This window comes from Eptatretus burgeri, chromosome 8, assembly GCF_056783735.1.
Source record: "Eptatretus burgeri isolate ZD-2024b chromosome 8, Ebu_testis_v1, whole genome shotgun sequence".
Classification (NCBI taxonomy): Eukaryota; Metazoa; Chordata; class Myxini; order Myxiniformes; family Myxinidae; genus Eptatretus; species Eptatretus burgeri.
Window position 1 is genome coordinate 95,724,652 of NC_140968.1, and position 14,077 is coordinate 95,738,728.

The window sequence follows — 14,077 nt, forward strand, 5'->3', positions numbered from 1 at the left end:
TTGCATTTTTGCCTTTCCGTCCCGACCCCGTTGAGAATCCTCTATGGGCATCCCATGAGAATCCCAACGTGCTGGTATGTAATAAAAATTATATTTTTTATAGCATTTTGATCACCCCAGGCTGGCTTGGGTACTGTACACAATAAACTTCGGTTCAGGAGGCGGCGATTCAACCCGTCATGCCTGCGCTGCACAAACCCCAGAAACAATCACTATTTTGAGGGTGCTATTTTGTATAGCGGTGATAATAATGGGTTCCTTTGCAAGGAACTTCGATGCAGGAGGAGGCCATGAGGCCCACCCTTCACAACCTGCGCTCCTATTGCCAACCGATTGGTTGCTTGTCCGTGCTCCATCCTTAGACACTGAGTGTCGAGCAAGGTAGCAGCACGTTCCATTTTTAGTCTGGCATGACTCGGCCGGGGTTCGTACCATCAACGTCCCAGACCCAGAGTGGACGCTCTAACCATTACACCACCAAGATTATGCCTTGAAGCGATTCAACGTTGCCACGCACCTGGTCCCGCTGTTTTCCTTTTTGATTCCATTTGATGATCAGTAACAACTTGCCAAACATTCAGGAATTGAGTCTTAATATGCAAATACGGTGGAATGTTTTCTTTTTAAGCCTACCCCCCCCCCCCCAACATGAATCTGCTTACAAGTAGTACCCTTTCTCTTCCCTAACTCCTTCTGTCATGTTTATGTATCCCTAAACACTGCCAACTATCCAAGTGTAGAGATGTCTCTTTAGTGGGTACCTTTTACTTTATTTTTGCTTCAGTCTCAAGATGATTAGCGATGCAATTCATTTATGTTCCTTCATTTTTCTCAGGCCACAATAGTAGGGGACCCAGAGCCCTAAACATTTGAAGGAGGTCACACCTTGCTATACTTTGTTTCTATATATTTTTAGGTAGGTATGTCCATTCCTCATAAGGTTTCAGAGGTCTGCTCATCAGATACTCTTGCGAACAATTTATGTGGGTGGAAGTTTGAAGATACGAGATCACCTAAATGAGCCAAATAATTAGGGGTAGGGGAAACTCAATTGAGTTTTTTTTAATGAAGTAATTGTGATGAAAGTCATGCATATTAGGTATCATTGAGAAGGGGTTGGCCCACACTACAATTTGGCATTAATAAAATTTTGATGACGTCATCGATTATGTCACTTGGGGTCAAAAGGTCATAGATTTTGGATACAAGTTAAAATCTGGGTATATTAGTGATATTAAATATGGTGCTGTGACCAAACTAAGAGAGTCTGGGTACCACAAATGCTATTAATATAAGCCAACATATACCCAAAGTTTTTTTTATATTATGAAAAATTGCATAAGTATTATAGTTTTCAGATTAACCCATCGAGTCCGATATGCAAAATATGCAAAATAAGCAAAAAAAGTCAAATTTCAGCTTTTTCTGAAAAATACAATTATGTTTTATTTTGAAGCTTGTGAAGCATTTGCATAGACACAAATGGATATCAGAATGAATGTTTGTTCACCAGAAGTGTATATTAACCCATTCCTTCATTAACCCTTTGCCAGTTTCAGACATTTCAATAAAGTATAGTCTTTCCTGAACTGGAGCTGAGTGATGCTGGAACTAAATACATTGAAAGGCCACAAGTATAGGCCTACATTTATTAATCATAATGTTACAGGTAAGCCTTCATGTATTGTAGTTGCAAATATAAAAAAAACAGTACTCTTGAACAGGCCACCATATTTTTTTTTAAAACAAAGCACTCTTCAGTAATTGGAGGTAAATTGCTATTCATCTCTCCTTCGCATCATGTGTTGATTTCAGAAAATTTTCAGTCCCACTTGAGTCCATTATTCAAAACCATACAATGGCAGGAAGAAATTAATATCAACCATAAGGTAAGTAGTTTTAAACAAGCATATGAATGAACTTGATTCGAATCATAAATAGCACAGCTTTTGAAAAGGTGCCTGAAAAAAAATGTAGGTATGCATGCAGGTACACATACCCATGCATGTGACATGGATGATGTCAGGAATAGCAACAGTGATGTACAGGCAAGAGAGCCAGCAGCTATATAGGTCATGCAGGTAGCATTCATCCTTACAGACCAAGTACATGTTGTAGTATATAAATTATAATTTCATTTGATCTGTAACTCGATGGTATAGTGGCCCGTGAGGCCAATGATCACTTGTTTGTTGAATTAAGCACTGAAGATTTATTATTTTTGCCCTCCAATACATAGTTTTTCAAGAGTTGTATATTGATTCTTAACTACTACATTTCACACATCTTCAGGTATATGTACCTTTGGTACATCCCAGCAACACAATGGAGGAAGGGGCTATTCCAATTGGTGAGAAAAGGAAGTCGCCAAGTGATGGGACAGATTATAATTCCTGTATAATTTGTCAAAAGAAGACATCGTGTACTCTTCAAAATGTCACAGAGAATGGTTATCCCTCATTACTGTACACTTTATCCCATCGAATGGACAAGGTTGCTCACAGTCTCTGAGATGATGTCAGCAGTAAGGACATATTTCTCAAGAAACTTCCTAAGATTCACAGTTCGTGTCGAAGTACATACAATAATAAAAAAACGGTTGATAAAAAACAGCCTATGGTCGAAACAAACATTGCAAATATGGATGAAGAACCCGTCTGCACATCTACTCAATTGAAATTTGACAGTTAGATTTCAAAACGAACTGTTTTGTGTGTGGTAAAGTCAGAGACAAAAAAGGAGATCGCCAATTGATTTTGGTTGCCACAAAGGATAGACAGTTATCAATTTGGAATAAAGTGAATGAACTCAATGATGAACGAATGCTACATTTGATTCAAGGTTGTGACGTAGGCTGTGCGGACATGATTGCAAATGACTTTAGGTATCATAGGTTGTGTTTGAATAGTTTAATGAACAAACGCCCCACAGATATCAACACTACTGACACTTTGAGTGTCTATGAAAAAGGGTTTCAGTGGCTTATTTCTACGATTGAAGCAAAACTGCTCAGTGATTGTTGTATTTATTTTGTTTCGCAATTGCGTGATGCTTCGTAGGTGGTTGGATGAGAAGCATGTGGAACATGCCATGTCATATCGTAGTGATACGCTTGTAAAACAATTTCAGAACCACTATGGTGAGCAAATTATGATTGTTCCCCAGGTCGGTACTTCGAATCTCTTATGTTCCTCCAAGTTGGCTTTGGGAACAGTCCTCACAGAAGTTAAGAAACTGAAAGGTCGCCTGGAAGAATCAGAATACATTGAGGAGGATCTTGACACTGACAAAACTGCCACTGAACCTCAACAGTCCCATACATCACCTTCCGAGTCATTTCATACTGCAAAGGCCATTTGCAAACAGCTTAAATCAATAGCCAGTGAAGAAAGGAAGAGATTGAAGTAAGTGGATGCTGCAGAAGTAAACATGGATACATCATATGAATATGCACCGAAGTGTGTCCCAAATGACTTGTACAACCACATTGCTTGGATGTTGACTGATGCAGACAGTGGTCTTGGTCCTGATGACCGTGTTGTGCTTGAGGCAAAACAGCATGAACAAGTGCTCGACCTTTCACAGGATATATGTGCTGCCATTGCTAAAATAGCAACTCCCAAACATGTTGGCACTGCTGTGCACATCATAAAGCAGACTCGAAGTAAGGACATGGTAACCCTACTAAATAGATTTGGTAACTGCATCAGTTATAACGATGCACAGAGATATATATCCACCATGGCAAATGAAGCTAATGACCAGATAGAAAAGCAAGGCTATTTCATTCCTGGAAACATTGCAAAAGATATTTTCACCCAGTTTGTCATTGATAATCTTGACTTTCATGAGAACACTGTTGATGGAACAACTACTCATGGAACCACACATATAATCTACCAATATCCCAATGACGCCACCAGAGAAAACCAATCAAGCACTAAGTGCATTCCGCTCAAAAAAAATCCCGTTCAGTGACCCTTGAAGACACGGAGCCTGTTCAACCTTGAAGAAGTTGGATCACCCTTCCTGATAGACAGAAAAGTTGTTCCTTGCTTGGGCTCAAACTAGTCCCAGATGACACAAACAGATTTAAAATGGAAGAGGGCTTCAATATTCTGTTCAAACTATGTATGACAGATTCCACTGATTTACTAGATCTCACACATGAAATGCATGCAGTATCCTGGAAAATCTTCAAAGAAATGCAGATTGAAAAATGTAAAAAGGCTACTGTGATTGCTTATGGTCCATTTCTTCCTCTTTCCCCAACCAATCCTGATGATGTTCAAGAGTCAGTAGATTATTGTATGACTGTATCCAAAGATCTGGGCCAAGAATTCTGTGTCTTGACATGCGATCAAGCAATCTATGAAATTGTTCTGGCATTACAGAAGAAACATCCCACAAAGTACGACCACCTTATTCTTCGAATGGGTGGATTTCACATTGCAATGAATTTTCAAGGGGCAATTGGCAAACTGATGAAAGGAACTGGACTAGAAGACCTTTTCATTGAAGGTGGTGTGTGCTTGCCAGGCACTGCTAACAAGATAATGTCTGGAAAAGATTATTATCAAATGTTGTGAGCTCACACTCTTGTAGAGAATGCTATATATGCACTTTTCTGGGAAGCCTTTGAAGACTGGGTGGTGGAAAAGTCCACTGGCACTGATGAATCATCTTTGTCCATCCAATTGAGTAAGATATGTGACAGTCAATAGCAGCAAAGATCATGACGTCCAGCGTGCCTGTAAAGAAGCTCAGGCCAGTCTTGATGATGTTATGAAGAAGATGGATGAATTTGTGAAGACTAAGTGCACTTCGCCAACAAGTCAACTGTGGCTTATATACATAGAAATGATAACTATCCTGAAGAGGTACATTTCTGCAGAGAGGGCTGGCATATGGGACCTGCATATTGCTGCAGCCGAAGAGATCCTCCCATACCTAGTGTCTGCTGGACATTCTAAATATGAATCTTGTTTGCCACACTATCTGAATGCCATGAAGAATTTAGCAGCTTCAATTGAGACCGAATTCAAAAATGGTAACTTTGTGGTAAGAAAAAAGGAAGGAAAGTTCAATGGAGTTTGGACAGACATGGCACTAGAACAGACATAGAATAAAGATGTTAAAACAAAACTTTTCACTGGTATTACCCAACAACCAGCAACCATTTCAAAGTATCTAAAAGCTCTACCTGGCATCACAGCAGTATCTGAACAAATGCGTAGAATGGCCAACATGAACAACACTGATGCTCAGACCTCAAGCGACGACAGTTCTGCAGTAAAAGACAAAAAAAAAACCGTCAGAAAAATCCTAAACATAGTGAAAGAGAAAAATGATCAATCCTTTCAGCTATTCTGGTGAAGACCTGGTAAATATCTCCACAGGACAATTGACATCAACACATGAACTTATCCAAGCAAACGAAAGGGGACTGGCAGTCCTTGACAATGCAGAAAAGTCCAACAGTGAAAAGGTGCAGTCAGTTCATTTGAAAACCTTTATTGAAAAGGTAAAGAAAACTGCTTCACCTGCCCTGAAGTCCAAGAAACTCTACATAGAGGAAAGTGCTGTTATAAGGAATTTGTGTTTTGCTCAGAACCTTAGCAAAAAGGAGAAACTGGATGCTTTTTCCCACGAATGGGCAGAGTATCCAAGCTCACTGTTTCACCCAGATGATGACCATCCCTCTGGCTATGCTATGCGGAAGGGGAACAAAGCAGATTACCTCATCGCATTGAAGGGAATCATGGGCTCAAATTGGGAGGAAAAGGAAAACCGACCAGTTTCTGATCAGAAAATATGTATACTTGTCGATATGATGGCCTTCGTTCAACGGTACAGGGACATGGGTAGTGCTGACTTCGAGCAGTTATAGCGCAGATACTTGGCAAAGATAACGAGCATGAGGCCAGAAGGATGCAATGTCGTCCATGTCATAGGAGATAGATATGACGTTAGTCCATCCGATAGCTTGAAACATGAAGAAAGATATCGTAGAGAAAAAGCCTCTCAGACAACAAGAACATACGTTCCGCACCGCTCTCTTCCCGTACCACAATGGAAACATTTCATTGGAAAACGGGAAAACAAGAGGAACCTGCTGCAGTATCTTTACGAATCTTGGGCACAAGAGTGCCATACCATCCCGGATGACTGCATTGTGATCGTCGGTGGATTTACACCTGGACCAGCCATAATGTTGTCACAACACTCACTAACTGAACCACCGTGTTTGGTTTGCCCAGCTCATGAGGAGGTGGACACACGAGTATTTGCCCATGCATTGTACAGTATAGAGGAACAAAACTGTAGTAGAATTGTCATAGAAGCCAATGATACAGACATTATTGTCATGGGAATTTTTTTACAGTTCTAACATGTCATCCTTAAAGGAATTGTGGGTTCACAAAACCACAACTGGACCTCAGAACCAGAGATTAGATATACACTTGCCATGTCATGCAATAGCACATTACCTTGTATCCAAATATCAAGGGGATATCACAGCAATGCTATTGACCACACACATACTGAGTGGGTGTGACACAGTCAGCTATCCCTTTCGTATTGGAAAAAAACGTGCCCTCAAAGTGACCTTTGAATGCACCGAGATACTTGGACCTCTCGCAGAATACGGAACCCATGGTAAAAGCTTAGATGTATCTACAGAAGTTATCTCTTCAGCTCGAAATTTCTTCTTAGCACTATATGGCAACAAGGAGTTTTGAGGCACATTAGATGAACTACGCTGCCACTTTTTTATGACGAAGAAGGGAGATATTTGTTCTCTACCACCCACAGAGGATGCATTCTTGCTGCATCTGCTCAGCTCACTCCACCAAACCACAATATGCAAATGTGCATCACAGCCAGACCCAGAGCTTCCTGACCCTTGTAAATTTGGGAGGTCCAAAAAGAATGGCTGCCTGCTTGCCACATGAATGACGAAACCCTCAAAACCTGGAATAGTTCAAACCCATTGTAACTGCAAGAAAGGTAAATGCAAAGGACGCTGTTTATGTAGAATGGCCGGCTTGAAATGCACCATTGCCTGCAAGTGCTGCGGAGATCCACAGAATTGCGATCTCACCTCGGAGGATGAGGACTATTTGATATGAATATTTAAGTCAGAACTACTATGATGAGCAGATTGGAACTCGGTGTCACTGACATTTGGTCATTGGTTCCTATAGGACCAAGAAATTGAATGTGAAGTTTTGACGACTGAATTGCACACTGAACCATTACCCAAACAATAAAAAGGGTTAATTTTAGCCATGAAAGGGTTAAATCGTATATTAAATGCATATAAAGCCTTATTGTATTAATATTTGATGTTATTAAAGATGTTACTGTAAAAAAAAAATGCAGTCTCTCGTCTTTCATAAAATCCACATTTTAAGACATTTTTGCTGATTTTGCACTTTTGTCAGAATGAGTTGAGATGAAAACTATTGTACTTATGTAACTTTTCTTAATACCAAAAACTTAGTGTATATGTACTCTTATATTAATGGTGTTTGTGTTTTTCACTCTCTTTTGTTTTGGCTAGAACACAACATATTACATCACGATTTCCCATATTTTGACTTCTGGCAAAAATACGTGACCTTTTGGCCTCGAGTGACATCATTGATGACGTCATCAAAAAAAATTATCAAAATTTAGCTTGACCCTAGCTCTTTCCAATGATACCTAATATGCATGTATTGCAACAAAAATAAATGCATTAAAATCTCATTTCAGTTTCCCCTACCCCTAATTATTTGGCTCATTTAGGTGTTCTCGTATCTTCAAACTTCCACCCACAGAAATTGTTCGCAAGAGTGTCTGATGAGCAGACCTCTGAAACCTTATGAGGAATGGACATACCAACCTAAAAACACATAGAAACAGAGTATAGCAAGAAGTGTGACCTCCAACCCTAATTTTGCATGCCATGGCAGTCTGAGTCCCCTACTACAATTATTCCCACGTTCTTGTGGGGTTGGCCGTGAGTTTTTGGCCCAAGTCTTTCACGAACCGCCTGGCCTGATGTTCGACAGTAGTTTGGCCAGGAATTTGGAATTTGTTCAGGGTGCCCGCGATAGCTCGACTAATCTTCGTGAAGGCCACCGTGGGATCTTTAACATCCATCCGAGGGACGACACACACACACACACACACACACACACACACACACACACACACACACACACACACACACACACACACACACACACACACACACACACACACACACACACACACGTTTTGAAACGGTGATGACAGTTTATAGCTGTGTTGATATTCGAACCCTCGCTTGATAGCTTATTGGTGACTATGTAAAGCTATCGGGTATCCTGCCAGCCCATCTATGTTCCTTCATTACTTTTCTTTTTTTCTTGGTTTTATTCTCATTTTAGGCAATCGAGATGCAACAGCCTGGAGCACACAGTACCTGTTATATTGATCCTGAGGCTGCCCATGTACTTGAACAAGCTTCAGTGGAGATAATACATGGAAAGACAATAATGGCACTCTCAAGCACATACCTCAGTCAGGCTCAACAGTTTACGTTTTGGATCCCACTGCAAGGCCGCATCTGCATCTGGACTAACCAAAATCTCATTGGCTTGTTTTTCTCATCTACAACAAATATGTAGGTGTTGGTAAACAAATATGTCGGACGAGGCACAACCCCAGGAAGAACTCGAGCAAGCACTCCATTCAAAAACCATTGACAAACATCCATTGACCAAACTCTGTGTAGAGCGTTGGTGCTGCCTTAGCAGTCTCCTTGGCTATTGGGCACAATCCTAGACGGGTCACCACTCTGACACAGTGTACCAGCATGCTGGCACTCATTTTGCCGACCTCGGAAGGATGACAGGCCGAGTTAACCCCACCTGGTATTAATTCAACAGCTGAGCGGGATTTGAACTCAGGACCCAAGGATCCAAAGCCCGCCACCCTAAGCATTAAGCCAACACCAGGCATAGTTGACAAACAGTTGGCTTGGAAAGTGCTAGCCAGCTGCTTGGTAACTCAACACACCCAGATGGTTGTGTTTTGTGAAGATCACAGTAAAATGCGGCCTGTAGGCGATTGACGGACAGAATGAAAAATCATTTGTAGAGCGACATTTGGCAAAACCGAACGGCGCTCAGAGCGTGTACCTCCACCAGGCTGAACGGTTTACGTTTTGTATCCCACTGTCAGGTGGGATCTGGATCAGGACCTGTACCAAAATATAATCAATTGGTCCTCGTCACACACCCAACTGTTGCACCAAGTTTCATCCGAATCCATCCGCAACTTTTTGAGATATGATGTACATAGTTTTTGGCCCCATCTCTCAACGGTGAAGAATCACTTAATTAAATAACTCGTGTCCGGATCTGGATTCAGATCTTCACCAAAATTCTGCGTTGCAGTCCTTGGCTGGTCACCTACGTACACAAAAAAATTCAGACCGATTGCTTAAATTAGCCAATCGTGTTACAAACCAACGCTACAGACCAACACACTTGGTAAAAAAATTTTTCCAAGTAATAAGTCCAGACTAACCAATATATTTGCAACTGTTTGATTTCACAAATAACACAAGTGAAAGCATCACCTCCATTCACCTGCGGTGGCGAAGGTAACCTCGAGGGGTAAGGTGATGACATGGTGATGGAAGTGAAATAGGTCGATTACATCAATCCGATTATGGTGAGCCTGTTGACGGCCCTGTTCTATCTGCATCGTGTTTCATGTCAAGGTCGAGGAGGTTTGGATAATAAGCACACGGCGGTGAGATGAATAGTGCTGTCAATGTGACACATGACGTGAAAGTCCTTGTGTAGGTGAAGAATACCTGCACAGCACCAAGGAAAAGCCATGAAGCCAAGCAACACCTGCATCTATGCAAAAGGTCCTTCATGAACACATGTCCACCCTTTCACTTTTGCTATGTTTTAATACGTTTGTTTTGTTCTCGAAATCGCAAGACCGAAATAGGTTTAGCAGCCAATTCTGAGCTCGGTTATCCACCCAACCAGCCAGTTTCACTTTTCAAAGCAGACTTGGATCCACAGGTGTAGTGGATCAGAGGCACCATCACAGGACGAAGAGCAGGGTCGCGAGTTCACCTTTTCACGGATCATGTCGACTGCACGCACCCACCTCTGAGAATTATCCTCTGGTCCAAGTGTTCATCAGACATACTTTATCTCACCTCCACAAGCTGCACTTAAAATATTACACATTCAGTGAAATTTACTATTTTTGGAAAACATAGTTCACTCAAAATGGTGACAGTTACCATGGTGACCATGTATCCTGGCTAGTTACCATGTGAGCTCATGCCACTCCCTCAACTCAGAACAGGATGTACCAGGTAAGGCGATGTGAAAGGGTGGTGGGGGGTGTTGGGAGGAGGTGAGATTGGAGATATTGGGAGGGGCATGGAGGAAGGGTGGAGATGGGTTCGGAGGGGATTGGTGGGGAGGGGAAGATCTTACCGGTGAAAAGACAATGCTAAAACTGCAGTCCATTCATTGTATGGCACCGCCCAATGGTTCGGAACAGCAGAGAGAGAAAGAGATCTACGTTCCTACCAGAACCTAGTTGGTGTCCAGCACACACAGTTGGTATGTATGTTCGTGGCTGTGCATCACTTCATTGTGTCACATTTGGATGCAATTTCAGAACTTCAATTCATCTGATGTAAACTGTATGCACTGCAAGGATGTAATTGGTCCACAATTATTTCATTTATATTTACACGTTTGAAGGTGGAAAAGTTTGTTGATATGTCGGTGTGATGGACCAAATTTCTCTGCTGTTTCTGGTTTGAGTTTCCTTGAACATTTATTTATTTATTTATTAGTATGCAGCCGGTGGCTGCTTGGCTGCGTCATTTTCTGGGGGCATGGGTGTGCCGTTGATGAAAGCCCAGTTATCAGCACGGTGGTACTGACCTTGGAAGGATAGCTGGCTGAGTCAACCCGCCTGGTGTTAATTCAATGGTTTGCCACGGGCTTGAACTCAAGACCCAATGATGTTAAGCAAACCACCACCAGGCTTTCCTTGAACGAATCGGCCACAAATTTGAACTGCGGTATTTGGGTTTTGGGGTATTAAATTGATTTATTTCATTTCGTTTCAAGGTGTGTTGGACCAAAGACTACCTGAGTAGCATTTGTAGTTGTAGAGGAGCTTGTATAGGCTTATATGCTGCATGAGTGCCAAAAGGGATGAAAGTATGTATGAGAGGTACACACAATCACCGCTAAGCTGTCGAGCCTGGGTTTGAATCCCGACCCAGCTATAAACTGTCATCCCGGTATTTCACAGTCTGAGTGATCCATCAACGTCCTTCGGTGGTGGATGTTAAACTGGGCATCCCATCTGCTGGTATTTGTTGGTGGGCATTAATGATCCCACTGTGTCCTTCGTGAATGTGAGGTGAGCTATCGCCGACACTGGCGAAATTCTAAAATCTTGCCTTAACCAGCAAGGGGCACTATCAGCGGCACAGCTGTGCCTTCAGCCAATGATGCTATTCCGAAGCTTTGTGCTGCATGTATATGAATGAATGAACGAACAAACGATGATGACCAAAGACATGATGTAATGGACAAAACCAACGCAGCAGGGGATTTGAACCGAGGATGACGAGGAAAGTATTCAAATGGCAACAGCACAAACATCCCATCTCACCTCTATGGAAGGTGTTACATACATCACCATCATTTGCTGTGAAGGTATTGCAGGACCTGGAAAGGTCCCACCATGTAAATCTCAACACGTCGAACTCGAACTACAAAAGCTTTGGTAACCTGTTAAGAAAGCATGTTTCAGGCAAACAATCTTGTCAAATACAATTGTAACACTTGTGGGAGATAACACATTGTACATGCAGTTGGAGTGAAATCAATTTTTTAAATGATGAGTATGCGTACGCTATTATGTTGCAAGAACATCTTGGAAGGCCAAGCGGTCTGAGATTCCGCATTGGCAAAATTGAGCCAGGACAAAAAAAAAAAAACGCGTTAATTTGTTCAGACCACCATTTGACCTCGACCCTAAAAACTCAGGGGGGTATAATGTAAATTAAGTGGAAATGCGCCTTGATCTCGTCTATCTCGAAAGAGCAATTTCGTTCTAATTGGACAAAACTTAGTCAAGTTATGGTGAAAAATGTTAAAATGTCTAATTGGGTCATGACCTTAAAATTAGGTCAAGGTCCAAAAAAAATGTCAACCCTGCAATCGTTTGATTCACATTATTCATGCAAATTTTAATTCTGAAAGTCCCAGCTGGATCTGAGATACAGCTCGGAATTTGGCAGAAAATTTTTTGGTTTAGTACGTCTCGGGGTGTAAGACCTCGACCTTTAATCCGGAGGGGAATGATGAAAATTGAGAGTAAATGCGCTTTGTTCTAGGCCATCTCAAAAGGGCAATTTCATTCCGATCGGACAGGCTTTAGTCGAGTTTTGATTGAAAAATGTTAAAATGTCTACACTTGGGTCATGACCTTAAAATTAGGTCAATGTCAAAATAAATTATGGCAATCCCGTATACTTTGCATTCCCATTATTGATGCAAAAATTCATTCTGAAAGTCCTCGGACATTGGCAGAAAAAGAAAAACCTAAATGGTGGTTTAATACTTCGAGGGGTGTAAGACCTTGAGCTTTAACCCGGAGAGCTATGATGTAAATTAAGCTTGAATGTGGTTTGCAATAGGCCAGGAGTTCCCAAACCCAAGGTAGTGACCCAAACTTGAAAAATAACCCCACCATTTGAGGCGCGAGGCAAATGTGATTTCAAATTTTGGGTCATGAACAAAAAGTCTGGGAACCGCTGCTCTTGTCTATCTCGTGAGGGCAATTTCGTTCCGATCAGCCAAACTTCAGTCGAGCTTTGGTAAAAAATATCTAGAATTAGGTCATGACCTTAAAATTCGGTCAAGGCCAAAACATTCGTTCAACCCCACGTACTTTATATTTACATAATTAAAGAAAATTTTCATTCCGAAAGTCCCAGCTGGCTCTGAGATTTAGCTCGGAAATTAATGCAGTTTGGAAATTTGGAGTGTTGAGAGTGCGGGAAGAATTTTTTTTCTTTACAAATGATTATTTAGTACTCCTCGGGGTCTAAGAAAGTCTGTGGTCGCAATTGGGGGCACCAATTGTAGAAACAACCCGACAACAGCAATGAGCCTTCCCCTATGCTGCAAGGGGAGGCTTAATATTATTTGTGTAATAAATATCTGGATTACACTGCAAGACAAACAGTACATTCACACGACAAGAGATCATGTTCTTATCGCATTTTTTTTTTCATCAAACATTGCTATTTGATGCACCACCACAAAAAGAGTCGGTGAGTCCAAAGTCAAGAGTAAAAGGATCGGTTTAACAAACCATTGTGTGCACTTCAGACAGGCCTCGAGGTCTTCGGCTGAGGATTGTGTTACCAATTGTCTCTAACCTGATCTCTGTCTCTTGTGTTGCATGAAAAGACGAATGGCCATGGACTTCTCAGAAGCCACTTTGCAAGGTAATGCTCATAATGTCTCCTTGTCTTGCCCTCTCTGGGTTCCCAAAGCTTATTAGGTCGAAGAGAAGTGTTTTATGGAGTTGAAGAGACTTTCCCAAAAACAATTTTCAATAACTAACACTGTTTGCATGAACCAGAAATATCTCTCCAGATTGTGGAGAAGGCCAAGGCTGCGGCCATTGCTATCATCTCGCAAGAGCGAGGATCCAAGACTGCTGACGGTGGTGGTGCATCCGTGGGTGTTGGTAATGGTAAGAAGCGTGCGGGCACACACCGAGACGAGTCGAGTTATTTACCTGCTTGCATTGATCTGTCTGCAGACGGAACACTCATCGCTATTTTAATCGCACAGAAGTGTCCAGAAATATATATATATATATATATATATATAAAACATCCCTGTACCTCATTATTTTGCTCATCACTTCTCACCTTTCTCTTTTTGTTGTGACTCTCAAGCATTTTAATAATTGTTGATTTTATTTTTTTTACCTCCATCACTCTGTGGTACCAGACCACCAGGTTATA

General features: G+C 41.5%; 1 protein-coding gene and 1 pseudogene across 2 annotated transcripts in view; both read left to right on the plus strand.

The window, feature by feature from the left end:
- Positions 1-52: 52 nt before the first annotated feature.
- Positions 53-10,418, plus strand: LOC147022321 (uncharacterized; annotated as a pseudogene). The gene is made up of 2 exons (XR_015061187.1): positions 53-1,669; positions 1,816-10,418. The product of XR_015061187.1 is annotated as an uncharacterized LOC147022321 (transcript).
- Positions 10,419-10,498: 80 nt separating this feature from the next.
- Positions 10,499-14,077, plus strand: part of LOC147022322 (uncharacterized) — a 41,696-nt gene continuing 38,117 nt past the window's right edge. Inside the window, exons 1-2 of the mRNA XM_085890494.1 lie at positions 10,499-13,549; positions 13,687-13,800. Of these exons, the coding sequence (XP_085746620.1) occupies positions 13,504-13,549; positions 13,687-13,800 (160 nt within the window). The 5' untranslated portion in view covers positions 10,499-13,503. The remainder of the gene's footprint in view (positions 13,550-13,686; positions 13,801-14,077) is intronic.